We start from the raw sequence: 13,932 nt of genomic DNA, 5'->3' as shown, positions 1-13,932 counted from the left end.
TTAGACAACCTTAATTACAAACCTGCACAGGCCCCAAATATAATAGGAGGAAATTTCAAGGCCCTTTGAAACTCCTCAAAAACTTTTTAAAAAAAAATCTATACTTCTCATATATTAAACTGTGACTACAGCAAGAACAATGCATAACATGAGCTCACCAGAATAGCACGAAACACAGTAGAGCCAATTCCTTCAGCCACTTCATACTCTCCTTTTTCATTGGGCCGTGTGAAGTTATGTTCTCTTCCTGATCCAAACATCCTATGCAAAAAAAGAAGTTTGCCTGAAATTCATTTCAAATATATAAACCTCATTAGTGTTCTAATTAGTTAACTGAAATTACAGAAAGAATGGTAACAAATGCAGACTACAGAGGATTAGTAAAGCCTGCATCCTTAGTCAGATTAAGCGTGCCCAATATCCCAGGATTTTGTGGGTCTAATTACTTAAGATTTTAAAACCCTACAATTAACCCATACTTACTCCTAGCAGTGAGTCTTCTGATCTAGAGTAAGTGTATTTCAGCCCATGCCAGGAAATAATTTATGCTTTCAGTTAAGTGATAGTCATCAAATCAGCAACAACCAATCAACAAAGGGCTAATCACCTCCCTTCTTGGACTGGCTTACCTCCAAACCTCATCGAGCATTTCCTTACTGGAATATCTGCATTCAAAGTTACTTTAAAGATATGGCCTCTAACACTGCAGTTAGAGTACCAACCATGTACTACTCAATTCACCACAGAACTACACGATCATAGGTAGAATTTCACATGAGATGTCAGTGCTAGAAGCATTCAAAAACATGCCGAGAAAGTCAAAGGACTTCTATTTCCCTCAGAATAAACTGAGCTAAAGACAGGCTTATTTAAAGATAAAATGCTAGTTCCATTTCCTGAAAAAAGGATAGCCAGCCTAACAGAGACTGCACACTTGAGAAGTAGCACTGAAATGTATGTCAGCCTCACAAAAGTAATATTTACATAGCAAAAGCACAATTTTAAATAAAATATGAACCAAAAATGAAACATGTTATTCATAAATAATTTTGAGACCAGCAGTTTGTGTGCATATAATACAAAACAATGCCAACCTGCCCAACATCGTATTTGGCTGTGCCGTAAAAACAGAAGGGTCCACAACAAATCGAGTGTTGTCCACAATAAGCGTTACTCTCTCAGAGGTTCTTATGTTCCGAGCTCCCTCTTTTGCATTCTCATACACAAACACCATCTCTCCAGCATTCTTGCAACTCCCATCAGAACTTGACTGGCTACTGTTTCTGCTGTTGTTCCCAAGACTACTACTAGAACCATTTGGAGAGGTCTTCTGAGGACGAGGGCTACTTGGCCGAGACGAGCTATGATCCTTCTCACGCTCTACAAAGAAAAAAGGAAAGTTTTGCATGAAGTTGTGGTATCAGACCATACTACAACATAGGACACTATGACATCCTACACAGTGGAGTCTACGGTTTTTCTATGGTGGCAGCAGAGACTCAGTGTGTGACCATGTGGTGAGGCAAAGGGAGGGAGGTTCTTTTAAGTAGGGTGAAGTGTGGGTCTTCAGCTCATCACTGATTTAGCAGGTGATCACAAAGTTCTGAAAGCTAGTTCCAAAAGCATCAGTCCTTGAGGGCTGGCTGTTTGTTTTTTCATTTATAAAAATGAAAAAACTATATATTTATATAAAAATAAATAACTATAGAATGGAGACGAATCACCTCATTTTACAAAAGTGGCAATCAAAGGGATGTTCATTTAAGAAATGCTTGGAATTAACCTTTCACAACGGGCATATGCTAGACTTGTTCCCAGGTAAGAATGCATAGGGTTGCAGCATTAGTCTGTTACTATCCTCCGGTAAGTAACTATTGCAAGTCCTTTTTAGTAACACACCAAGCATGATCATTAAAGCATATAGTAGTGAAAAGTAATGAAACAACAATGGCTATTGCGCCTATTTTGAACTGTATTCTAGGTAAGGATTCTACACCTTTGATCTGAGTATCACTCTTCCTTCTTGCCTTGATTTCATCAAGTCTCCTACACAGGCACTCTTCCCTTCCCCTCTAGCCCAGGGCTGCCCAACGTCAGCCCTTCACCTGCTGCTGGACTACAACTCCCATCGACACACTGGCTGGAGGGCTGAAGTTGCATGCCCCTGCTCTAACCCCATCTCTGAAATCCAGGAGAGATTCTGCTCCTCATGCAAGCCAGACTAGCAGTACATTTCCCTGCAAGTGGAAATTTATCAAATGAAATGGTGAACAACCATATTCTGTGAATGACACTGTGTGGAATTTAAAAGGTGCCAGTCCTAGAAACATCAAACATCCAGCCTCTATGTGGAGGCGCAGATAAAGCAAAGCAAAACAGAACCTGATAATAGTGTGGCTGAAACAGTCTTTGAGCCTCTCACACTATTTATGTTAACATCCAATTGTCCATGTAGAAAGAGAAAGTGGAGGGGGACATGAGTAATACCCAGGAACATCCTGGCCAATGTATGTTTTACATCCACAGCACAAGCTTCACACTTGAAAGTGTCCTTAGGACCAGCCTACACATGATGGAGGATATCCATGATAGGATCTCCTGAGGTCTTTTTCATTAGAAGTACCTGAAGCGGTGGGTGGGCATAGATCAGCACTGTGGTGTGAGGAAAGGCTTAAATCCATCTCTTCCAGCATTATGACCCCAAGTCAAATTACTTCCCAGTTCATAGCCACTCTTAATGGTTGGGGTGGGGGATGGGGGACATTGGGAGAGCCAAGCACAAATCTCCTGCAATACTTGTAGTTTGGCCTTAGACTTAACCTCAAAGATCACGCTCTTTAGAAAGCAGTAATACATACTCAGTGTTGTGGTGGGGTCAACACTTTGATCGCTACTAAAAAGAGCACAAGATTATATTCTTAAAACCTTTCAGTACAGTCCCCTCATTACATACCTCCTTGGTGTTGTCTTGTTGGTGAAGTAACATTCCTGATACAGGGAGTGAGCTGAGACTCTAGTCTTTCATGAGAGGAGTCGCGTGATCTGTCACTTGACCTCCTTCTGTCTCGTGATCTCTCATGCCCACCACTAGCACCATGGAGACTCATTTTGCCACGATCTCCTTTAGCAATACGAGATGAAGAACTAGAAAGACAGGCAAATGTTTCTTTTAGGTCAAGTTTTGCTGTTAAAGTTTTTAAAAGAAATCACCCATATTCTCATACATAGTGATGAATGCATTATAAACATTTTAATTCAAGTTATGAGGCATGAAAATCTTCCCTTTCTCAGTAACATTCTAACATTAATGCTAACTTGAACAGTGGTTTAGAAAGAGGCACACTGAAAAGTTTGCAACATTATAGGCATTATGCTTCTGACCTCTTCAAAGCTTTCAGTAAATGTATCAAAGAAGTCTGTGCAAAACATTCATACCTTATTGTGGCACATTGAAGAGTAGAATCAAATGTTTAAAATGAATTGAGAAACTAAGCAATGCCTCTGAAACAAAATGTGTATTGAAATTACTGAAATATATCAAGTTTAGTTCAAAACGTGATATCATGGAGAAGTTTAAAAATTAAAATTAATATTCAAAACCCCCATTTCCCTACATAGTCCAGCAGCTAAAATGCTACAATATTATTCTGTTTGAAAATAAGAAAATCTGAAATCAATACAAATTTATTCAAGTTTTCAAGCTTGTGATATGGAGTTCAGCAGCTTGTCAAAGTAAGGGAGAAAAGTCCTCAAAAGTATATGTTTTAATGAAAAGAGGATCTGTGCCATTAGCAACAGTGCCTATTTTAAACTGAGAAGAGGAAAACGTCACATTGGCTTATCAAACTAAAACTAAAACATATTGAGAGACAGGTCAGTGTCTTGCTAATAAACCACACTACACAAGGTACCAGAGAAGTGACATATTGCCTCTCAAGTGCCGCCGCCACCTCTTACGCTTACACACCCACCCACCCACTCACACACGCAAGGTCTACAAGGCCACCCCACCAGAGTCTGCAAGGCCCACACTTGTGCCATATCCTGGCTCCATTCTCAGCCAAGAGAATTATGACATCAGCAGCAGATCAAACAATCTCTCCCAGCTTATTTGCATGCTTGGAGCTTTAGGTCATTTCAGGAAGCTTCCAGCACAGGTGCCCTGAAACCTCTACATATTCGGACCCAGCTCCCTTTGTTTGGCAAGCTCTGCTACCTTGGTTGAAAATTCTTTAAGATTCAACGCTGCACATAGTGACTTCCCAGCCTAACCCAGCTCCATATCTCAAGCAATGTTCAAATCAGCCTCTCCAGTTCCACTTTACAGTTAAATCTGTTGAAAGGCTTTTGGGAATCTCAATAAGCACAATCCAAGAGCTAAAAGAAGAGTAAGCTAACACCAGGTATAGGAAACAAGACTCCACTGATAAAATAGCTGGAAAGTCTGAATTAAGAGTCCCTGTAAAAAGCTCTTTTTAACAAACAAAGCAACAGATTAAATTTTGTTCTGACAAAAATGTTAGCATAATTATTTATCAAACAAAATTACCGTAGGTATATTTCTTTGTGTTACTTTGACCATGTCATACTTTGGGATACTCACTGTGGCACTAGAATGATTGAGTGCAGTGCAGTTAGCTACAAACTTGGCTGTCAACTAGTTTTTCCAGCACTCTATGTTGGAAAAGGAGCTGCCTTTCCCGACTCTAAGCTGCACCGTTTTTAAACAGATCAAGGGATGTGGGGGGGGGGGGGGAGAAAGAGCACCAGCACAGGACAGGCTTCTTCTCCTCTCCCTCCCACTCCTAAGCTGTTTTAAGAAGTGCAGTGGTAAGAACAGAAGTATGCGACCCGAGGCGCCAGGCAGCAGTCCCCAGGGGCGAGAATTGCTGTCCTCCATTCTGGAGTATTGAATAAGCTTTCATACTTGTGACTACCGCTCCATTGTTACAGTCAATTTAACATACACTTTATTAAAAAGCTTTTTGCCCTACAAGTAGGCCAACTTAACTAGTTAAGAAAAAACAAAAACAAAAGAAGCCCAAAATAATGAAATGGTTACATGCTTAAACAAAGTGTATTGTAGCTATATTAAACTTAAATATTTGATACTATGCAATAAAAAGATGGTTTTTAGGCTTCTCTATATTTCTATGAGACTAAACTTCCAACACTATGGGATAAATACAGAGAAAGCATTTGCCTTTTCAAATCACTGAAGACAGTAATGTACATTTCTGATTTTCATTAGAATGGATACTTTTGGAATTCAGCATGTACTGTACGTTAAAAATCAACAATTTGTACAGATAACACAACTATGAATATATGAGGATATTAAAGAGAAATGTGTAATCAACCACCTTCAGAGTTTGAATTCTTGCATATCATATCATACTTTTATTGACCGATTGATAAATTTATATACCGCCTTTCATTAAAACAATTCCAAGGCGGTTTACACAGAATTTAAAAACAAGATTATTAAAAAGCCACAATTAAACATAAAAACAAATCTGATTTAAAAGATTTGAAATACAAGCATAAAAACAGAACAAAATACAAAGAAGCAGCAGCAGAGACAATCATACAAAAGCCTGGGTAAAAAGCCAAGATTGAACACGCTTTCTAAAAACTGTGATGGAGACCACTGGGAGAGCACTCTAGAGTCTGGGGGCAGCAACAGCGAAGGCCCTGTCCCGCATGCATGACAACCAAGCCTCCCTTATCATCGGCACCCGGAGCAGAGCCCCCTCAGATGACCCCATCAAGTGGGCAGCAACCCTTAGGAGCAGGCGGTCCTTCAGGTATCCTGGGCCCAAACCGTTAAGGGCTCTAAAGGTCAAAACCAGCACCTTGAATTGGACCTGGAAACAAACTGGTAGCCAGTGCAGCTCCATTCTAATGGATTCAATGGATCACGACCCAGATCTGTGGCTAGATCTGCCTTTTTGAGAAAAGGGTGCAGCTGACGCACTAGTCAAAGCCGTGCAAAGGCAACCCTGGCCACCGCCTCCACCTGAGCTTCCAAAAGCAGAGCCGGGTCCAGTTGTACCCCCAAGCTGCATACTTGCTCCTTCAAGGGGAGTACAACCCCATCCAGAACCGGTAAGAACTCCTCATCTCGATTGGCTCTCCTACTGACCAACATTACCTCCGTCTTGTCCGGATTCAGTTTCAGTTTAAGACAAGATATTTAAGACAATCAATGCATCAGGGCCAATTAGGAATATTAACTACTTTTCAAAAATGTTTGACATTAGCACCAAAAAACAGCAAACATAAAACAAAACCACCAACAACCATGAGCAGCATCTGGAGAATCCAAGTGCAAACCATTTCCCCCACTCCTCTCTCCCCACTGCAGCCCCAAAGAGCAATTTCTGATTTATAATCACAGCTGCCCCTTTCACAAGTGTCTCCACCTTGTTTCTGAAGACTCTTTGCTACCTCTACTGCCACCTATGCCACATCCCACACCATTACTGAGGTTCCCACAACCCTCAGAAATGCAAGGGAAAGAGGGGCTTTAACTCTGCTCTGCCATGATTCTGAACGGGTTATCCCACAGCTGCTGTTGATTCCTAGAAAGAGGCTTTTTTGCTCAATTGCAGTGTTGCAGGGCTGATTTGTAACTGGGTTGTAGCTGGAACTAGAGTTAAAACTCCAGTCCTACACATCATTATCCCAAACTATATGGGGAGCGAAGGGGAGATCAGAGTACCATTTAGTTTACATATTATAAAGCACATGATCATTATGGACACCAAGCACGATGGGAGATGGGCTGTGGCTCAATGGCAGAGCATCTGCTTGTATCCTAGGTTCAATACCTGACATCCCCAAGAATGGCTGAGAAAACCCATCTGCAATCCTGCCAGTCAGTGTAAAATATACTGAGCTAGATGGCTCAATGGTCTGAGATTCGGTGCAAGGCAGTTTCATATAGCACAGCATATAGTTTGATTCTTAGATGTCCCTAATGCAGGTAGCATTGCCTACTGCCTTTGCCTCATCCAATATTTTTCATGCTTAAAAGGAAAACTAGATGAAAATTATTTTAAAAAAATGTGGGTGAAATCTGCATATTGTGATCACCGATACCTCAGTTCTACGAATCTATAAGGCATACTCTACAAATACTCCATATTTCATCCAAACATTCCCTGAAAAGAGGTGTACTTGGCAACATGAATATTATAAGAAGGTCATGAAGTTAGAATGACCCAAAATCTAAAGCCCATTTCATATTACTTCCAATGCGGCTGTGTGGGCAAAATTCCAAATAGTAAGCAGCTCCCCACAGCTTGGGTGGATTTTAGCCATATTAGGGACTTATGGTGGTGTGCTTATAATCTTCCTGAACTGCAGGGAAACCATTAAACAAGTGGCTTATCACTTCCCCCACATGGATGAAGCAATAAATGTTCATTACACATATAATTTTGTCCTCACATATTATTATTATTTATTTATTCGATTTCTATACCGCCCTTCCAAAAATGGCTCAGGGCAGTTTACACAGAGAAATAATAAATAAATAAGATAAATCCCTGTCCCCAAAGGGCTCACAATCTAAAAAGAAATGCAAGACAGACACCAGCAACAGTCACTGGAAGTACTGTGCTGGGGGTCGATAGGGCCAGTTACTCTCCCCCTCCTAAATAAAGAGAATCACCACGTTAAAGGTGCCTCTTTGCCAAGTTAGTAACAGCATGGGGGCCTATAGCGGGGTTGGATCCCAAGTTGCTCAGGCAAAAAGGGACTTCTTCATCCTTCCTTTCCATTGAAACCATCTCCCCCACCAAAGGTACTCCTGAGCATCAGAAAACCCTCTGAAATGGTCTAGACATGGGGTGAGGAGACTGGCAAAACTGGAACAAGGCCTCGCACCAGAGGAAAATACCATCCATTCACACAAGAGCACCCTAGGATCCAAGCCAAAATAATCAAGTCCAGCCTCCTGCTTTAAGACAAGAAGATCCTTCACACAGTGGCCATCAGGCTATATACCAGAACTAAAATTACAATTAGCAGATTAAGGGCTAATGAGGTGTACCAGTCCACATGTCGTTGAGACAATAAAAGTCAAGCCATACACCCTAATGCAGGCCTGCACAACATAAGGCCCGGGGGCCGGATCCAGCCTGCAGGGACTATTTTACTGGCCCCCAGGTATCCTGCAGCAACACAGGAGCTGGAAACTGCCTTATAGCACCATCCTATCCATGTTTTCTCAGAAATATGTTCCATGGTGTACCTGTGAGGCTTATTCCCATGTAAGCATGCCTAGGATTGCAGCCTGAAAGCAACAACAATTTAGGGAGAGGAGAGGACTTGGCATTTGTTTGGGGCTGGTGGTGTGCACTCCAGGGGTCCCATTGATTGAGCAGGGACAGGACCTATTTTCTGGCCACTATCCTTGGTTAAAACTACGAGTCTATTGATAGGGGAAATAGATCCACAAGTAACTAATAATATTTTTAATTTTAACGTAATAATGTGCTAAAAATTGACCTCGGCCCCTGCACGCCCAGCTGTGGATGGTTCCAGCCCACTAGGGCATCTGAGTTGTGCAGCCCTGCCCTGATGGGAGGCAAAAAAGAGAGTGACGAGAAAAGAACGTGGTGCATTAGCTAATCTGACCAGTGAGAAATCCCATCTCAGGTCTCAAACATGAAGCAATGCCCATATACCAATTCCTCTCAAAATAAGTTGTTATTGGGATATATCAACTATCCCACCCCAAACCCTTTTTGCGCAAAAAAAAAAAAAAAAAAAAAAGGCAAGGCACGGCAAGGTATAGCCTTAAGATATCAGGTAGGAGAAAACCTTTTCCAGATGAACAAATGATGCATAGCTTAGTGGAGAGAGTGTTGGACTAGGATCAGGAAGACCTGTGTTCGAATCCCTATTCAACCATGAAACTCACTGGGTGACTCTGGGCCAGTCATATGTCTCTCAGCCTAACTTACTTCACAGGGTTGTTGTGAGGATAAAAATAACCATGTACACCACTGAGTTCCTTGGAGGAAGAGCGGGATATAAATGTAAGAAGTAAATAATAAATAAAATCTCACATTGGAGGAAAAGGCAGGTTTCCGCATTCCCATAACACATCGACCCTTTCATTTCTGGAACATTTGAAGGGGTCAGTATTTGCAAATAAAGGAGATGCACTCACAAACTTTGACTCCCAAGTACCCTTTTCATATATTTACATACACACAGCGTTACAAACAAATATTTTATCTCTATCTCTCTAATCAATGAACTGTAGACATACAGGGACCCATCTTTTACTATAAAGTGTGAAGGAGTGACTGGTGGGTGAAAAATGTGTTTGTTGAATTGCTGCTCAGAAACTCCTGCTGGGTGTGTGTGTGCATGCAGGACCAGTGGCTGGGGCAGGGGGTAGCTATACAATTCAATCCTGTGTCCGTAGTACTTTAGAGAGAGAAAAGATTCAACATATTTTTTGTTGTGCTTATTATTGTTACCCATCCTTTCACTGCCTGCCAAGATGCTTTTCTGAAAGTCACTGTCCAAATCCATAAGCTAATTCAGACAAAAAGTCAATGAGCCAGGTCTCACAATCAGTGAGATCCGGTTTGGAGAGTGAGCGGGGAGAGCGGGCTAAGCCCACTCTCCCCGCACACGAGCAGGGCGGGAGCCCTGGGTGGCCGGATCGGCCGCCCACACGATTGCTGGCTCCATGACGGAGCTGGCGGGGGCTGGGGGGAGTGGGGGCCAATTGGCCCCCGGAAGCTCCAGCATGCCTGCTGGTGAGACCCCCGGAGCCGGGAGGCAGCTTTTTGCCTCCCCTCCGGGGGTCTCCTTGTGAGTAGCCATGGCACAGAGCCGTGCTGCGGCTACTCAGGACAAAAAAAAACACACGGGTTTGCGGAGCACTCGCTCCACAAACACGGTTTTAGGGGCAGGCTACCCGCTCAAGAACCACCAGGCTCGCAGCCAAGTCCGGTGGTTCTCACGATTGCAGAAAAACAGGCTAGCGGAGGCTAGCCCAATTTTCTGCAATCGTGTGAATCGCCTCAATATCAGTAAATTAAACCCTTTCAACTCTAGAATGGGAAAAATGAAGAAAACATTTCATAGTACTGTACTTCAGTCCAGGTAAGAATAAATCTATAACGTGTAAGTCAAGATTGTGAACCTACTTCTAGAGTTTGCTGTAGATATATTAATGGATTTTAAAAAAGCAATAGGTACTATGGAAGGAGGTCTAATGACTCAGATAATACACTTCCTTCTAAGAAGGAAACCAAGACAGGTAGTATCATGCTACAAGAATCTCCTCCAAAACAAAACTGAAGCTAAACTTAAGTATTTTTAAGGGTATTATGAACAGGGAAAGCATCTGGCTTTCGATAAAGCTAAACTAAACCATAAGATTATTTTATTCCCCATAGAAATTAGAACATGCTTCACTTCCTTTAAGAAGAATATGGCAAATGTGCACAGATGATAATCACAGCAAATATTTTGTCTCAAAAATTATTTATATATAAAAGATTAAGCATGCAAACAACACTGAAACAATAGTGTTAACTGAAGTGTGCCAATGACCTGAGGATATTATTCAATCACCTTACGCCTGCTGGGCTTTGAGCCTCTCCCGCATCACTGAATCTTCATTCCAGACTCCTCTGTGTTGTCAAAGTCCCATCTGGTCTCCAGGGAAGCACTCCTTTGCTCTCCCCAGCCAGGCCGAACTCTGGGGCACAACACTGCCCCATGCCTCCTTGCCCCAGCCTCGTTACTGAGCACCAGCACGCAGCTCCCACCATAGTTCATGAAAAAGGAATAGCGGCAACAGAACAACTAATAAGGCTACGGACAGAGTCACTAGGCTCGGCCTGCTCTCTTCAGTAAGGTGGAAAAGAATGGGAGAAACAGCTTCATTTGGGGTTATTCCAAGCAGTTTTTTGCATAGAGAGGAACAAAAAAATAAAGCAGTATGTCTCTGAATACAAGCTGCTGAAAAGCAATAGTAAGAGAAGGCTTCTAGGCCACTGTGAGAAACAGGATGCTAGTGCCCATCTTCTGTTGGACTAGATCTTTGCTCTGATCCATCAGGGTTCTCCTTATGTTCTCTGCAACAATCCTTATATGCCAAAGGAAGGTCTAGATTGCTTCTGTGACAAACTTCTCTCATACTGAATACAGGCTTGTTCACAGAGTGCGAAGCCTACAGGTGCATGGAGCAGCACACTCACACTGTACTCACCCTAGAGAGATACTAGATCGATCTCTCTCTCTCTCTCTCTCTCTCTCTCTCTCTCTCTCTCACACACACACACACACACACACACACGGCTTGCACAGTGCTCAACTACTCTCTTATTACCCACAGCCAGCACAATTATTTGCAGGTCTGCCCTTTCATGATCAAACAAATGTGCATCAGTGGTACAGACTGCTTGCCCAAACCGGATGCATCTGAAATGTGACTATTCCAGTATAAATCTTCAAGAGTCTGTAATATTTGCTGTACTCTGAACATTAACTGACAGAAAACAGCTAGCAACTTCCCCCCAACCCAGCAAAAAACAAACAAAATAATGAAAGAGTTTCATGCTCCCTCAGCATGTGAAAAATACTACTGCAGTACTGTGTCATTCAAAAGTTTTAAGGCTCAATATGCTCATGAACAGAAGCAAGCACTTCATCTTGGAAGTAAACAGAATCACTATGGAGACTGAAGAGGAAGAATGCAAAAAAACAGAAAACAAAACACCAAACCTGGAAAGTATCAAAAAGCAAGTTTGCACATCTCCATACACACCCTCGAAGGTACTGAAGAGTAAAAGCACAATGCATTTTATGACTCAATCCTCTGGAAACTTCTGTAATTGTATTGTAATCTCCAATATATGTAGACGCTCAGCTTTGAACATTATTACTGCAGACCCCCCATGTACCAGGGCTTGACAAATCCCAGAAATTCAACAGTGGTACCTAGACTGGGATATTCAGAGGCAGAGTTACTTAATTAAACCTTTATTTGTCCCAGGCAGCCCTGTTTCTGTTCTAAGTATGGTACTTGGTAAAGGGGATAAAGAAGTCCTTTTACCCTCCCCCTCTTCTCAATGTCCATCATGAAGCCCACTAATTCTGTCAAGTGTCCATTGTCTGGCTCCTCCGTGTTTGGGCTGGTTCCTAGACTCAAAAGGAAATACAGACCTCAGATCTTACTTGAATGTTCACTAGTAGAACATTGCTCAAATATATGTTTCACGAATAATATAATTTTTAAGGCAGTGAAGGTGAGTCAGTGCAGATGCCCTTATGGCCAGCATGGGTATTTATTTATAGCAAGTTCAAGTTTGTGGTTGCAATATAGTTACATTACAGACCAGCCTCCAGCTGCATTACCAATCCTCTGTTTCACACACTGACTCAGTGCAGATGTAACAGTACCCAACCACGGTTAGGTCACACCACATACCAATGAGAGTCGTGCACTTCCTCCGCATCATGTGCTGCTCTTCCATCCAAGGCAGAGTTGATTTGATTTAAATCATGATTTAAATCACTTCACAGAAGGACTCAATTTTAATTATTTAAATAGCTATTTAAACCACTAGTCAGGAAGATTCTGTTTTAACCAATTTCTAGTAAAAGTACATTCTAGTTGTCTAATATAGTCTTAATACATATTCAGAGATGTAGGTTTCATTTTTAGAAGGTAGGTACACACTTCTCATTAATGATGTTTCATTTGGGCAACCAGGCCTTGCATTCCTTTGTTGCACTGTTCACATTTCACATGCATGCATGTCTGTCTTATCCAAAGGTACAGGAATTTCATCAAAATATTTCCAAGTGGAGTCTCTTTTACAGCCTGCTGCCACAATAGGCATTTCCCATCTACAATGGAGGATACATTCAGAAAATGTTTCCTTCAGATTCATGAATATGTCCTGTTCACTTTTGGCTTCATTTCTATTCCCCTCTCCTACCCCTTACATTTATATCTAGGCTCTTCCTTCTTGCTCAGATCTACTCCATCACCCCCAGTTCTCTATTAATTCATTATCCTTCTTTAGCCTGATTCAGACTTTAGTCTATATACTTGTACATGTGTGTGTGAACTGCCGTACCTGCGTTCATTTTTAAAGTGAACGCGGATACAGGCCCTTCAAATGCATCGGTAGAAAATGTACTGCTGTACCTACAATCAACATAACATGTTAATGAGTGTAACTGTATAAGATCTGTGCCTGTATATATTATACACTCGTTGTATGAGTGTTGAACATAACATGTGAATGGGCCTAATGTCTTTGCACTTTTAGAGAGAGAGAGAGAGAGAGAGAGAGAGAAAGAGCTGGGTAAGTCTTGACTGTGTGTGTGTTGCATTTACAACATCTGTAGAATAGGGTTGATAACAAAAAATATTTATGTTCCACTTTTCAACAAACGTTTCCAAAGCGGTTTACACAGAGAAATAATAAATAAATAAGAGAAGATAGATTCCTGTCCCCAAAGGGATCACAGTCTGAAAAGAAACATGATAGACACCAGCAACAGCCACTGGAGGGGTACTGTGCTGGGGGTAGAAAGGGCCAGTTACTCTCCCACTTCTAAATAAAGAAAATCACCATTTTAAAAAGGTTCCTCTTCACCCAGTTAGCAGGACTGAACAGTTTTGTTATTTCTCAACCCCATATACTGCTGTTAACAAGTACACAGAATATAATTATGAGTTATGCTTCACATTCATGATTATAGGTTCTTTTTAATATTTTTTTCTAAATTAAAATCAGATTTAAATTTTTAAAATCTAATTTAAATTTTTAAAAAAATCCAAGGTACTCCCCATTCTGTTTTGCAGCCATCATTATTTATTATTACTATGACTGTCAGCACTGAAGTTATTGTTAACCACAGTTTGTGCTCATTGCTACA

General features: G+C 41.5%; 1 protein-coding gene across 12 annotated transcripts in view; it reads right to left on the bottom strand.

Annotated features, from left to right (window-relative positions):
• The window catches only part of BTBD10 (BTB domain containing 10), a 45,241-nt gene that overhangs the window by 6,808 nt on the left and 24,501 nt on the right, over nt 1-13,932 (bottom strand). For 11 of the 12 annotated variants that reach the window (XM_053271709.1, XM_053271764.1, XM_053271725.1 and 8 more), the window contains 3 exons: nt 2,954-3,144; nt 1,095-1,380; nt 159-261 (listed from right to left, as the gene is read on the bottom strand). In XM_053271709.1, the coding sequence (XP_053127684.1) occupies nt 159-261; nt 1,095-1,380; nt 2,954-3,144 (580 nt within the window). Of the gene's footprint in view, nt 1-158; nt 262-1,094; nt 1,381-2,953; nt 3,145-3,911; nt 3,933-13,932 lie in introns of those variants that run through there. The other variant, XM_053271778.1, reaches the window with a different exon arrangement.

Source organism: Hemicordylus capensis, chromosome 1, assembly GCF_027244095.1.
Source record: "Hemicordylus capensis ecotype Gifberg chromosome 1, rHemCap1.1.pri, whole genome shotgun sequence".
Taxonomy (NCBI): Eukaryota; Metazoa; Chordata; class Lepidosauria; order Squamata; family Cordylidae; genus Hemicordylus; species Hemicordylus capensis.
Note: the sequence above shows the minus strand (reverse complement) of the source record. Positions and strands in the feature narration are given on the sequence as shown.